This window comes from Ctenocephalides felis, unplaced genomic scaffold (genome assembly GCF_003426905.1).
Source record: "Ctenocephalides felis isolate EL2017-DRISC unplaced genomic scaffold, ASM342690v1 CF-g0.4_SCAFFOLD_03573, whole genome shotgun sequence".
In the NCBI taxonomy this organism is placed as follows: domain Eukaryota; kingdom Metazoa; phylum Arthropoda; class Insecta; order Siphonaptera; family Pulicidae; genus Ctenocephalides; species Ctenocephalides felis.
This window is the reverse complement of record NW_020539727.1, coordinates 15553650-15569255: the sequence shown is the minus strand read 5'-3', so window position 1 is coordinate 15569255 and position 15606 is coordinate 15553650. Positions and strand designations below refer to the sequence as shown.

At 29.3% G+C, this 15606-nt stretch overlaps 1 protein-coding gene across 1 annotated transcript in view; it reads right to left on the bottom strand.

Annotated features, from left to right (window-relative positions):
- Positions 1-15606, bottom strand: part of LOC113389613 (G-protein coupled receptor 84) — a 39681-nt gene that overhangs the window by 8328 nt on the left and 15747 nt on the right. Inside the window, exons 2-4 of the mRNA XM_026626631.1 lie at positions 5547-5785; positions 5290-5429; positions 765-929 (exon numbers count right to left, since the gene is read on the bottom strand). Coding sequence (XP_026482416.1) covers positions 765-929; positions 5290-5429; positions 5547-5785 — 544 coding nt within the window. The remainder of the gene's footprint in view (positions 1-764; positions 930-5289; positions 5430-5546; positions 5786-15606) is intronic.

Sequence of the window (15606 nt, the reverse complement as noted above, 5' to 3'; positions counted from 1 at the left end):
GAACAGAATTATTTGCAAATGCGTTTAGACTGTGACTATACGGCAGTACTTTTTCAATTTTGTGTAAACTATTGTGGCAACTATTTTTTTTTTTTTTAAATTGAATTCGTAATAAAATGACGATTGTTAATGTTCTGGAGATAAATTGATTTCAATATTTGAACTATAATTATCTTTTTTTTAGAGTATACAATATATTTGTGGAAATAAATTAATGTAAGTCGTATTGCACATATTTAGCTATAAAATAGTATATATAGTAACTAAAATGTATTTATAGCTTCAAATTTTCATATAAAATAGTATGAAAGTGCATTGACTGTTATTTATTCTACACTAGCAAACCGGGCGAACTCCGTTTCACCACCAGATGGTTTCATTTTATGTAACATTTCGTTTGGTGATTAAAAGATGAAGGAAAAAATTGCCTGCTGTTGAAATTGAATAAAAATTTGCACAATACAGGTGATTGATTTGATGGTTTCCAATTGAAATGTTAGGAAACGAATATTTATGATTTACATTTGATTTGCTCAGACATAACAATATAGCAAAAATAATGAAAGTTACAGTATTTTTAATAATATATTTGAAAACGTTTAAGATTTCACTCATATTTCGTTACTGTACGGAAAGTTCCAGCAATTTGCCTTAAGGCACCACTAGTTCAGTTTCTATCATCAAGTAAGGACTATTTTACAAATTTTATCTAACTATTATCTTTTACCTCTTTTCAGAGGAGCGGTTTCAGCCCTCCGAATGACCGACTGCTGCCTCGCCCCCCAGCCCTGAGTCGCCCTGCTGCTGGGCCCTCATTGCAGCCCTTCGTACAATACAGAAAATTCTTGCATAACACACGATGATGCTGATACAAGGTACCACAAAAGCTGTCACGAATAAAAATTCCTTAGGTGACCTACCGTCTTCACCTGAGAAAATGAAAATTTGCGGTAAGGTAAGTGGAAATTGTAAATTTTAACAATCTAGGAAAATTGTAATGATGGACATGTTGGAGATTTACTTCTCCTGAGATCATGAAAATTTAAAGTAAGGTAAGTGAATATTGTGATTTTTTACATTCTAAGAAAATTGTAATGATTGTAGTTAGATCGAATCAATAATGGTCAAATGCTCTATCAAGTCCATTTGAATATTTTATGGGTTTAACTATTTTTTTTTAAATCTTGTTTAAAAATTTGAAGTGAACGTGTTAAGATACTGAAATATTTGTCTGATCATAAAGCTATGAAAAAAAAGCTTAGGCTTTCATATTTCAAAACTTTTACAAGACAAAGAATTTTAGGGAATTTTTTTGAATACTTTATACTATTGTCAAATGATAAAAAAACGTGGAATTTTATACATTATTTCTAGTATTTCACATGGCACATTATAATTTGATTCAAATAATTCATAATAGACGACTTTTACAAACTGCGAGAATTTTGAGTAAATTGAATTTGAATTTAAAAATATGAAAATTATCGCAGTTTGTAAAAGTTGTCTATTATGAATTGTTTGAACCAAATTATTATGCGATATGTAAAATACAACAACTAATTTAAAATATTCCGCGTTTTTTATCGTATCATAATTTTCAATTAGTAATTTTGACAACAGTACAAATTACACAAAATAAATCCTTAAAATTTGTATAGTCATGTAAAAGTCTGGAAATATGGAAGCCTAAGCTTTTTTTTGATAGTTTTCTTATATTAAGATGAGATAATTTTGATTCAATGTGGGTGATATATATGAGTTTTATATATTATATAGTTTTATGTATTATACTCTCACAAAATCATAAAAAATTTGCAAGACATTTTATCTTAATCAAAATAATTTATAATAAATACATGTGACAAATGAAAAGGAAAAAAATCAACATTTTTTTTAATCTTATTTTTTGTCTATTTCATTATACAACAATATCTTAGAATATCTATTCAATCTTCAATTTCTTTATAATATTTCTTTATTTTACTTTTGAAATTATTGTCGTCATTGGTATTCTTGATATTGACTGGAAGTTCATTATACACAAAAAAACACATAGGAATTAGCTACTATCCTAATTAGTTATTAGATTTTCTCTTAAAAGAAAGAATTACAGAATCAAAGTGTGCGTTTATAATGCAATGTCATGTTCCAAAGGTAATCGAGGGTCGACCAGGATATATAAACTTAAAAAAAACTAAAAACCTTCAGTGAGCTATTTTATTTGTCCGAATACTGTCGGTAAGTCAGTCAAAACAATAGCGCCTCGTTAGTGGGTCTCTTAATATGTTAAGTGCTAGTCGCAGAGCTTCGTTTTGTGTAGTCTGTAGTCTCCGTCGGTTAGTCTTTGTTGTCTCGTTCTATGGGGCTTACAACAGTATTGGTTGTATTAGTTCAGGGGGCGACCATTAATAGCGAGAGCGAGTTTTCAAGGATTTTTGGACCCCCCTCCCTCTTGGTGATACATGGTGATCTTTCAAATTAACCCCCCCTTCCCCCGTCCAATATTACGTGTATTTTTATTTACGTGATAAAACTGCAATTTTTTTTATTAACTAGCTGTAAGTGGAATTCTGTCTTAAGGCAATTAAGGCATCGTGCCTCAAGGCAAATTGCTGGAACTTCCCGTACCAAAAATTATTATTTTTTTAAAAACGATTAACATTTTTGAAAAAAATTTACTTCGAAAAAATAAGATTTTTGACAAACAATTAGACAAAAATTACTTTTTTTTGAAAAAGAAAAATTTTTTTTTAATTTTTTTTTTTAATTTTTTTTTTTGGAAAAAAATGTTTTCTTTATTTTGACATATTTTGAAAGATCTAAACTTTTTTTCAAAGCAATCGTACTGCTTTAACTGCATAAAGACGAAGTATCAAACCGCGTAAGCGCCGCGTCGACGTCTAACGCGTAAACATTGGTACGGAACCCATAGGAATGTAAGCCAAAATTATACTTATTGTTAAAATCTCTATAAAATATCTCATAATTTGATGTGCATATGTCTAATGATCATTTTTGACCGCCAAATGGCATTTTTTTTTACTTTTTTCATTAGATCTCCGAGACCGCTGGACCTGCCTTCATGAAAATTTGATCGGTTCTTCACCTTATCAATACAAGTAAAATGTTTTTTGAATTATTAAAATCGGACGCTCCGTTCTCTTAAAAACTGAGTTACCGTTTTCGGCACTTTTTGCCCCGTATCTTTGGAACGGCTAGACCTGACTTCGCCAAAAACTAATCAGCACGTCTCCTTATCAATACGAATCGAATGTTTTTTGAATTATTCAAATCGGTTGATCCGTGTTCCCGAAATCGTCGACGAAAATTTGTATCCGCACATACATACACACACGTACATACATACATACATACATACATACATACATACATACATACACACACACACACACACACACACACACACACATACATCCATTTTTTCTAAGGTATGCCAAAATATTCAGAAACCTCTGAAACGTAAAGATATATAAAAATTTTCATTTTCGATTTTTTTGCAATTACTATAACTTACCCTACGGGAAGTTAAAAAAATATACTTATTGTTAAAATCTCTATAAAATATCTGATAATTTGATGTGCATATGTCTAAGGATAATTTTTAACCGCCGAATGGCATTATTTTTTACTTTTTTCATTAGATCTCCGAAACCGCTAGACCTGCCTCCATGAAAATTTGATCAATTCTACATCTTGTCAATACAAGTAAAATGTTTTTTGAATTATTCAAATCGGACGCTCCGTTCTCTTAAAAACGGAGGTACCGTTCTTGGCACTTTTTGCCCCGTATCTTCGGAACGGCTAGACCTGCCTTTGCCAAAAACTAATCAGCACGTCTCCTTATCAATACGAATCGAATGTTTTTTGAATTATTCAAATCGGTTGATCCGTGTTCCCAAAATCGTCGACGAAAATTTGTATCCGCACATACATACACACACATACATACATACATACATACATACATACATACATACATACATACATACATACACACACACACACACACACACACACATACATCCATTTTTTCTAAGGTATGCCAAAATGTTCAGAAGGTTTTGAAACGTCGAGAAATGCAAAAATTTTCATTTTCGATTTTTTTGCGATTACTATAACTTACCCTACGGGAAGTTAAAAAAAAAAACAGTTAAAAAATAAATACGATATCTTACTATACCCCTCCCTCCTCCACCTGATTTCGTGATTTTTTGTCAAACCTCTGCTCCGCCTAAAAACCTCACGTGATTAATGGACGCCCCCTTATGTTAATCGTTTTAAAATATAAATACTTTTTCTGAAATTTAAGATAATTTTTCGCTACTGTTAAATTATGGTTCCAAAGTGTATTTACTACAGTACTTTATACACCAATTTTTTATAAATTATCTATTTAAATCATACGAACTCCTTAAAAATAACAAAACAAATGTAAGTCGCAAGGCTTTGTTTTGTGTAGTCTGTAGTTTGCGTATGTTAGTCTTTATTGTCTCGTTTTATGGGGCTTACAACAGTATTGGTCGTGTTAGTTTATATTAAATGTTTTAAAATATAAATATTCTTTCTGAAATTTAAGATAATTTTTCTTTGTTTAATTATGGTTCCTGAGTGTATTTACTACAGTACTCTATACACCAATTTTTTTATAAATAATCTATTTAAATCATACGAAATCTTTAACAAGTCTTCTTCTCCTATAAAAGACTTCATTTTAGTGATATTTTTTACTTGTGAGGATCAATAAAATTAGGTTTTGAAGTCAAATTTGCAATTAATTATATTGGTATTATTGTTAATTTTGGAGACTGTAATTGTTTAAAATATGTTTAAAATTTTTGTTATAAATGTTCTTTAATTTGACAAAATTCTAATAATTTTTGTACAATCTAGATTATATCAATAATGTTTTCACTAATAATGATCTTTGTAAATGTTCTAAATTGGCCAAAATGTGCTATAATAATTCTTCAAGAAGAGCATTGAGATGTTATGGTTTATCTAATATATCTAATATTGTAATATTTACAATAATGATTAACAGGTAACAAGAAATGCAACAAATGACATCTGAAATTGTTGTTTATTGGCAGAATAATTACGTATGTTTCGACACTGTGTGTATCAGCATTCAGCATGTTCAATAATTTCTATTTTTTTTAAAAATTTTATGAAATATTTGTTAGAAATTGTTGAACATGCTGAATGAGGACTCACACACATTATTGAAATTCTTATATTTTGATTTTGATATATTGTTATTTATCTAACCTGGTAAAATAGAACATGATCCAACATGCGCATCTAATCCAAAGTGGCCCCAAATTCCAAAAAGTGTGGGCAACAATGCTCCGAATCCAAAGACCCACGTCCCACCCCACATCAGCGCCAGATTGCGATTTCTGTACAATCTAAAATCAAACAAGAATGCAACGCATTTTATATAAATAACACAATTAATTATATAAAATAAATATTATTGAACTTAGAGATAACAAAAATCAAATAATAAAATATATTTCATTTACCTCGGGTATGATCTCGGATGTCCTATCATGACGTATCTATTGACAGTTATGGCCAATACTGATAATAGGGATACTGCCAATAGGCCGTATCTGAGTAATGGGAATAAAACGCACATCGCTGTCCCATGATGCCACGCTCGTTCTCGGAATGTGCTGGCGGCCAAAGGTAAATTAAAGCAGCAAAAAAGTAAGTCGGATAGGGATAAATTCATTATGAAGACTGCTGTCGCATTTCGAACCTGGAAAAGGAAAAGGATAAGTGTTTTATCGTCTATTGTCACTATTTTTAACTTAGTAGTGGGCCGATAATCGATAATGAAAATTTTTGAATTTTTTGACGTTTTGTAGATTTCTGAACATTTTGGCATACCTCAGAAAAAATGGATGTGTGTGTGTGTTTTGTGTGTCCGCATTTTTTCGTCCACGGATCAACCGATTTGAATCGTTAAAAAAGCATTCGATTTCTATTGATAGGGAGATGTGGCGACTAGTTTTTGGCAAAGGCAGGTCCAGCCGGTACGGAGATACGGAGCAAAGAGTGCAGAAAATACAAATCGAGTTTTTGAGAGAACGGAGCATCCGATTTGAATGATCTAAAAAACATTCAATTTGTAATGATTGGGAGAAGAGGTGTTTAGTTTTTGGCAAAGACAGGTCCCGCCATTTCGAAGATACAGAGCTAAATGTGCAAAAAATTTCAGTTTTTGAGTGAATTAAGCATCCGATTTGAATGATACAAAAAACTTTCTGCTTGTATTGACAAAACAATTACTTTTGAGGATAAGAAATTATTACCATTACTTGTTTATCCATGATTATTACATCTTTTTTTATTTTTCATAAAAATTTTTTGTAATTTTGAATTAAAAATTCAAAAAATTACCCAGTCTAAGCACCGTCTAAGCGCCACTCTGGTACAAATGTTTACCCAAGTGCGTTTAGACTGCTTCTGTACTGGAGCACTTTTCGATTTGGTTCGATTGAAAAATGTGAAAATGCCGCCAATCTAAGCACAGTATAAGTGAAAACGTCGTACAGAATTATTTGCAAATGCGTTTAGACTGTGACTATACGGGAGCACTTTTTGAATTTTGTGTAAATTAGGCAACTATTTTTTTTTTTTGAAATTGAATTCGAAATGTAATGACCGATTGTTAATGTTGTGGAGATAAATTGATTTATGATTTACATTTGATTTGCTCAGATATAACAAGATAGCAAAAATAATGAAAGTTACAGTATTTGTAATAATATATTTGAAAACGTTTAAAATTTCTCGAATATTTTGTTACGGTACGGGAAGTTCCAACAATTTGCCTTAAGGCACGATGCCATTACGACGCTAGTTAAATCTTCACAATGTAGCCAAATTTGTGTATATATATTGCTTTATCACAAAAGACCTTTTCATATACGAGTTTATTTTGATTTTGGTACAAACATAGAATGTTTGTTGCAATAGATATGAAATTTATGATCGCCATATCTCATTTCGACATTGATTAATCGGGTTGCATCAAAATATTCTCTTTCGAGCAGATCCAACGGCAACAAGGTGATGAATAAATGACTAAAATAAATAAATTCAGGCGTAGCAAATGACGCCCCAAAATAATTTGTAAACTAGCTGTAAGTGGGATTCTGTTTTAAGGCAATTAGGGCATCGTGCCTTAAGGCAAATTGCTGGAACTTCCCGTACCAAAAATTATTATTTTTTTAAAAACGATTAACATTTTTGAAAAAAATTTACTTCGCAAAAATAAGATTTTTGAGAAACTATAAATTGAACAAAGAATTACTTTTTCTTGAAAAAAAAATTTTTTTTTTAAAAAAAAAAATCCTAAAAAAATTTTTTTTTTAATTTTTTTTTTCTGAAAAAAAATGTTTTCTTTATTTTGACATATTTTGAAAGATCTGAACTTTTTTTCAAAGCAATCGTACTGCTTTAACTGCATAGAGACAAAATATAAAGCGCGTAAGCGCCGCGTCGCTCTCTAACGGATAAACATTGGTACGGAACCCATAGGAATGTAAACAAAATTTATACTTATTGTTAAAATCTCTATAAAATATCTGATAATTTGATGTGCATATGTCTAATGATCATTTTTGACCGCGAAATGGCATTTTTTTTTACTTTTTTTGTTAGATCTCCGAAACCGCTAGACCTGCCCTCATGAAAATTTGATCAATTCTTTATCTTGTCAATACAAGTAAAATGTTTTTTGAATTATTAAAATCGGACGCTCCGTTCTCTTAAAAACTGAGTTACCGTTTTCGGCACTTTTTGCCCCGTATCTTTGGAACGGCTGGACCTGCCTTTGCCAAAAACTAATCAGCACGTCTCCTTATCAATACGAATCGAATGCTTTTTGAATTATTCAAATCGGTTGATCCGTGTTCCCGAAATCGTCGACGAAAATTTGTATCCGCACATACATACACACACGTACATACATACACACACACACACACACATACATCCATTTTTTCTAAGGTATGCCAAAATGTTCAGAAACCTCTGAAACGTAAAGATATATAAAAATTTTCAATTTCGATTTTTTTGCGATTACTATAACTTGCCCTACGGGAAGTTAATATATACAAAATATTGAATGGGACGGATAATATTTCAAGAGGTTAATTGATTTTTTGAAAATTATACTTTCGTGAATCCTCGTTTTTTTCATCGGACGCGCTCGGTTCTTTGTTTGCAAAGAATTCTGCATAAATCAATTTTTTATTTGTCATTTTATTTTTTAATCTATAATATAATTTAACAGTGTCGAAAGCGGGTCAGCTAGTATATATATATATATATATATATATATATATATATATATAATATATTAGCTGACCCGGCAAACGTCGTTTCATCATATAAGATATTTGTAAACAATTTTTAGAAAATCGAAAAAAATACTAATTTATTGTGAGTGTTCAAAGATGTATTATATTGTGTATATTTTTATATCAACACTTCAAAAATGTTGAAATTTTGAAGTTATAATAACACTTAAGATCCGTTCAATAATGTTTTTGTGTATAAATAAAACTACTATCCTATTAAATTTAGTTGAACATAATCTCTCAAAACCATTTGACATTTGACGTATGAGCCGCGCTCGATTGTTTCATTTTAAATTAGGCTTCTACAAAAAAATTAAATTGTAATAAAAATTGTAAGTGTATAAAGATGTATTGTATTGTGTGTATTTTTATATTAACATTTTAAAAATGTTGATTTTTTGAATTAGAAACTTAAGATCCGTTCAGTAATGTTTTTGTGTATAAATAAAATTATTATCCTATTAAATTTAGTTGAACATAATCTGTTAAAACCATTTGACATTTGACGTATGAGCCGCCCTTAATTGTTTTATTTTAAATTGGGCTTCTACAAAAAAAAAATTAATTAAAAATGAAAAGTTTTACGCGGTTTTAAAATCATTTTTACCTTCCCCACAATTTCTGGATTAGCACAAAGATTTCAAGACTAAAAGTGGCCAAATCGGTTCAGCTGTTTTCGAGTTTTAGCGAATCGAACGTAATAACGAGCTTAATTTTCACACACACACACTTATATATATATATATATACTAGCTGACCCGGCAAACGTTGTTACATCATATAATATATTTGTAAACAATTTCTAGAGAATCCAAAAAAATACTAATTTATTGTAAGTCTATAAAGATGTATTGTATTGTGTATATTTTTGTTTTTAATTTATACTGTAAGATTAAAGTTAGTTGAACACAATCTCTGGATTAGCACAAATATTTCAAGAGTAAAAGTGGCCAAATCGGTTCAGCCATGTTCGAGTTTTAGTTTTAGCGAATCTAACGTAATATCGAGACTAATTTTCATATATAAGATATATATATATATATATATATATATCTTATAATTCGAATACAAGTCGGAAAACTATCCAGAGAATTGCAAAACTGAAATTTTCCTCGACAATAAAATGTAATGTAAAGCAATACTGCTGGGAGCTATTGTACTCGACACAACATTTATATAAGACAGCATTTCTCGTCTCCTATTACATTTTAAGTGATAAAATAGATACTGCAATTGCATACTTTGAGAAAGCCGTTGAAATTGCTCAAATAAACTGTTATGGCTAAACTCTTAAAGGAACATTCGAGAGAAAACCAAGTAGTTTACCATTTAATTATATCTTATGAAAGATGGATAAAATTGGAGTATGTGCATCGGTAATGTGGATCCTATGTTATCGTAGAAAAATCTAAAACTTTTAGGAAACATCAAAAGAAACTACGAGAAAAAGGTTGCCTTTTTATTCTAAAAATATTACAATAGCCATACTGGAAGTTTTATAAATTTATTTACAAATCTTGAAGATGCACAGACAATTAAAAATAAAAATTCCTTATAATTATAGCAGTTTTTATAATAAAATTTTCTTATAACATAGCAGCCTAAATGTCGAATTACCAATAATAAATTAACATATAAAGTCATTTATTAACTTCCCGAAGGAAAAGTTTGTTTTCATCAAAAAATCCGATTCTCTAATTTTATGTTTTCTCGACGTTTCAAACCGTTCTGAATCGAATGAGACCAAATTTGAAAAAAATATGTGTGTGTGTTTGTGTGTGTGTGAACAGATTTTTTGCCGTAAATCGACGTTTTCTCGAAAACGGCTGGGCCGATTTCAAAAATTTAAAAGCCATTCGATGTATCTCGACGAGAACTTTTGTTTGTCTGTTCTGTGCGACTATCGGCCAAGCCGTTTCTTTATAAATCGCCGAAAAGTGAGAAATTTTTCGGCGGCTACGTTTTAGCCCGCAATTCTGAATCGATTTTGAAAATTCAAAAACCGTTCGAAAGATATTGATTGGGAATCGTGCTGATTAGTTTTTGGTAGAGATCGGCCGGGCCGTTTTCTTGTAATAAAGTTTAAAAAAAAAAAAAAATTCGACGATTTTTATGATTATTTTTTTGACGGTAGATACCATAGTCTTTTAGATCATACTAAAATATTACGGCTCTACGACAACTGGTTCAGCTTTAAAAATTCGTCAAAGTTTGCAAAAATTGGTACTGTGTTTTTGGCATTTGTCAAAATTAGACTTTTGATCGACGTTTTCTCAAAAACGCCTGAACCGATTTTAGAAATTTAATTTGATTTCTGAAATTTGTCAAACTTTGCTAATATTATTATCGTTTTTTTAAGTAGGATTGATGAAGTATATTATTTACACATTTTTTTTTGATTAAGTCGATTATTCACACATATCGGGAAGTTCATGTAACTTGCCTCAAGGCTAAATACCAAACCAACTAGTTTACGTCAGTTAATATAATTGAAATTTAACTAAAAACGTTATTTCACAACGGTGGAGCGATCTGGTACTTTTTCATGCATTACAAAACATAAAACAATTTTTTTATTCCAATGTTTCAAAAGGATTATGATATTATTGAAATATAAATAAGAAAATATTAAACATGGTCATAACTATATGTAACAAAAAGAATTACACTTTTTTTCAACGTTAGTCCTTGAGATGCATCAATTCACGTTTTAATAATTTTGTTGTTTTGTTTTAAATATTTGGACGTAGTAATTAGATTTAGAAATCTTTAATACTAGACAGCACTTTTCTTATGTTGGTTTTGAAAAATAAAAAAATTCTCATTTTAGTCTTAGTATAAAATAAAAAGTTTTCTGTACATGATCTATTTTATACTATATACTACAGTCGTTGCTACATAAATTTACTTTGAATTATTATTCGACATGAGTTATTTTAAAATATTCAGATAGTTATGAAATTATAAATTCTTAAATGCAAAGCTTTAGATATGGAAAAATATTTTTTTCTAATATCTAACATTGAACTTAATTTGATATGTATCCGTAGTATTTTTCTTGTATTTCAAAGTTCAACCTAGACAGTTTAACTAAACTATAATTTAAAAAAGTTTTCTAAGTTCTCTGTATGATCTATAGTATATTGCAGTTGAAGTCGTCTTTCTACTTTTACAACATTACAGTGATGTAGAATATTTTTTATTGGGGCATTTTCATTTGTTTTATTAGCGCAGTCGCGTTACAAACTGCCGGATGGGTTGATCCCGTGCTCAGGGCATCATAAAATACATAAAATGCATAAAATGCATGAAATGCATCCAATGCATCAAATGCGTCTGTCCGCATTATTAGGGATGAGAAAACTAAATGTAAAATTGATACAGAAAAAAGGTCCACCACTGGTATCTGAAAAACAAGTGAAGTTAGGAATTTTTTGACAATAATATTTGAAAGTAGGGGGCAAAATATATATAACCAAATTGACTTGATTTTTACGACGTTGCTATCAGGAGATAAACGGCGATATTTAAAAATCCATAACAAAAGTATTTTCTTTCCCTGTTAGTTTTTTTGGTTGTGAGCACTGTTGTTTAGTTTACGAGACCTCAATATAACTTTTAAATATACGTTATTTAATTGTGTTATAAGATGTAATGTTAGTTTTTAGCTAGATTCAACTGTTTTTTTTATATAACCAATATAAAAGATTAAACGTGGGTGGGGTTAAAAGGACCATCTGAACCTTCATCTTGGCGAAGGTATAAACAATAAAAAAATACTAAGTAAAACAGTTAATTCAGCTAAAAAAAACAATTTTACAAGAGTCACATTAAATAAATAGTTATTCCAACTCTGCTGGTGCATATATCTGGCAAAATACTAGATCAAGGTTATATACAGTGTTATCTCTGTAAAAAATCCTTTTCTGAAATTTATATTTTGTATTGCTTGAATAACGTAGCTATTATCTAGTAAAATCCCTTCAAAATAAAAATAAAATTTAGATTTGTTTTTGAAATATAAATAATATAGAACACTTGCTGATTCTTTTGGTTATAAATAGGACTTATAAATATATAATAAGACTTTATATGATAAAAGTTATAATAGTGTTAACTTTTATCACACCCCCTCTCTAATTACTCGTTTATTGTCTCTAATGACACTCTCTACAATATTCATCTCTATAAATCACTATTTATCTCTCACAATATATAATCTATTCTTTTGTTATTATTTTTATGTAAACGCCATATAATTGTCGCTAACAATAGGAATAAATTCTCAAGATCTATAATTTAATTTGGGATTTTAATATAATTCAAAATAATATGTAAATGTATTCATTTGACCAATGCTACATATTTTCTTGATCCGAAATTGTGTTTAAAAAAGACAATACTCGGTTTAATACTTGTGGATGTTTTAAACTATTTTAAATTTTCTTTTTATCATATATTAACAACTATTTACATATAATGGATAATCAGAAAAGCCATAATAATCCAGTCATTATAGTAAGTTCACCTGGGAAATCTAGATACCCAGCTGTAAGTCTGTAAATACTTGTATATTGACACCTAAAAGTTGTCTCAAAACCTACATATGTTGCGTACACCCTACCATATGTAGGTTTTGAGACAACTTTTAGGGTGCAAAATACAAGTATTTACAGACTTACATCTAGGTATTTCAAATTACGAGATTCTTACCTAATTTAAGCTTAAATGACTGGACTATAAGAGTTTGAAAGATAGTCACAATTAGCATAAAAATCTTGCTGACTCCTGTCAATTTTATTACAGTATTTTTTTATAATTATTTGTAGTTTTTTGGTTTAATTGATTTCGTACTTTTTAACTTCCCGTAGGGTAAGTTATAGTAATGGGCCGAAAATCGGAATTGAAAATTTTTACATTTCTCGACGTTTTGAAGGTTTCTGAACATTTTGGCATACTTCAGAAAAAATGGATGTGTGTGTGTGTGTGTGTGTATGTATGTATGGATACAAATTTTCGCCCACGTTTTCGGGCGTACGGATCAACCGATTTGAATGGTTTAAAAAACATTCGATTCCTATTGATAAGGAGAAGAGCTGATTAGTTTTTGGCAAAGGCAGGTGCAGCAGTTACGGAGATAAGGAGTAAAGAGTGCAGAAAATAGAAATCGAGTTTTTGAGAGAACGGAGCATCCGATTTGAATGATCTAAAGAACATTCAATTAGTAATGATTGGGAGAATGGGTTATTAGTTTTTCGCAAAGGCAGGCCCAGCCATTTCGGAGATACAGAGCTAAATGTACAAAAAATGGCAGTTTTTTGAGAGAACTAAGCGTCCGATTCAATTGATTCAAAGAACTTTCTGCTTGTCTTAACAAAATAATTGATTTTGGAAAAAAAAAATTGTACCTTTTTTTTTTTTTTTTGTATATCGAAAATAATTCAGATTTTATTTTTAATTCCGACTATAGTTCTAATATACTTTAAACAAATAATTCAACTCTGCAATTCAGTTTATATAATTCTTATAAATATTAGACAATGTTACAATATTTATAATAATCTATTTGCAAACATTAAATATTCCTCGAACATTTCGTTGCGGTACGGGAAGTTCCAGCAATTTGCCTTAAGGCACGAAGCCACCCACCCCACTAGTTTGTTCTAAAATAAATTCTATCCATTTCGACAGCACTACGGATTTGGCCAGACGTATAATTACAAATCCTTGCTTTTATGCGTCGCTTACTGCCTCGTAAAATTATTTTTCCCGACATAAACTCAACTGAACTGAATCGCTAAAACTAACAGGAAAATGCAATGGAAACAATAATCCATACACATTTTATTTTATTTATTAAAACAGAGTATTTTTAGAATAGACACTTTTTTTATTGCCACCATTATTTTTATTATTATGTTATGGAAAATGCACTCGATGGTAAATGAATTTTTCTAGCTATATGTATATATATATATATATATATATATATAATTTAATATAAAATAATATTATATATATATATATATATATACAATATATTAAGGCGGGTCGATTTGTATGGGTAAAAAAAGTCTCATAGGCACATATGATTTTCGGATACTAGGGATCAAAATTAGATACTTTTCCGAAGAAACCATATCTTTAAAATGAATTCTGATATCCCGTTTAATTAATTTAATTAATTTAATTTATTAATTTGTACTTTATTTCAAAATTTTATACTGTATGTTAAAATTCTGCATCATTGTTCTTGATCATTTGCTTGGGATTAATTTCAAAATTGAAACACTAATAATAAAGTTGAATAATTAAAATAGATTCATATAAATAAGCACATTTCAAATAAATTTTATAATATAAACATTTTAAATAAGCAAAAATTCAAATTTGAACTGAAAATGAAAATTTTAAAATATAAACAAAGCAAATACGAATCTTGTCTGTATTCAAAACAATAGTAAATGTATTTAATTGCTTTATAGACAAATAGTTGTATGAAATTCCTGAATCAATTTCTGAATAGCATACTTTTATATGATAATTTATACAAAATACTTTTTGCCACTGTCATTTAAACATTTAATGATTTTAATAAATACAATTTTGTGTATGAAATTAGATTTTCCAGATAGATCTCTATGCTTTCACAAATATTCATTATAAAACCTTTTACGGAATATATTGCCAATTAGATGCCCAAACTTATAGCCAATTCCACAATTTTTATTATCAAAATTAGTAGAAGAAACTCCTAAAATTTATGAATCAATTCTTGTGATTCAATCTAGAATAAATCAAATATAAATCAAATTCAATCTAAAGCAAATCTATTTGCTCTTTTTTTGTGATAATCAAATAATTCACTCGAAAAACATTTCCAAATGTTTCGGGTGATTTTTTCTTATATTTTAAGTCAAGAAATTTTTAATAAATGCTTATGTTCTGAATCAAATTTGATTCTACTTCAATGCCATTAATTAGGAAAAATAAAAAAATAATAAAATTAAAGATGAATAATTAAAACAGTAGTATGCAAAAAGACGAAATCATTTAAGTTTAATTTATAAATTAAAAGCGAAATTTAATTGAATTTCTTTCCACAGATTTTACTGTTTGCTTAGTTTTTTTCAATGTATTTTGTTAATAATTTGTATGTTTTTTTTTCATTGTATAAAACGAAAGCATTTTCTTTTGTCGTTATTTTTTT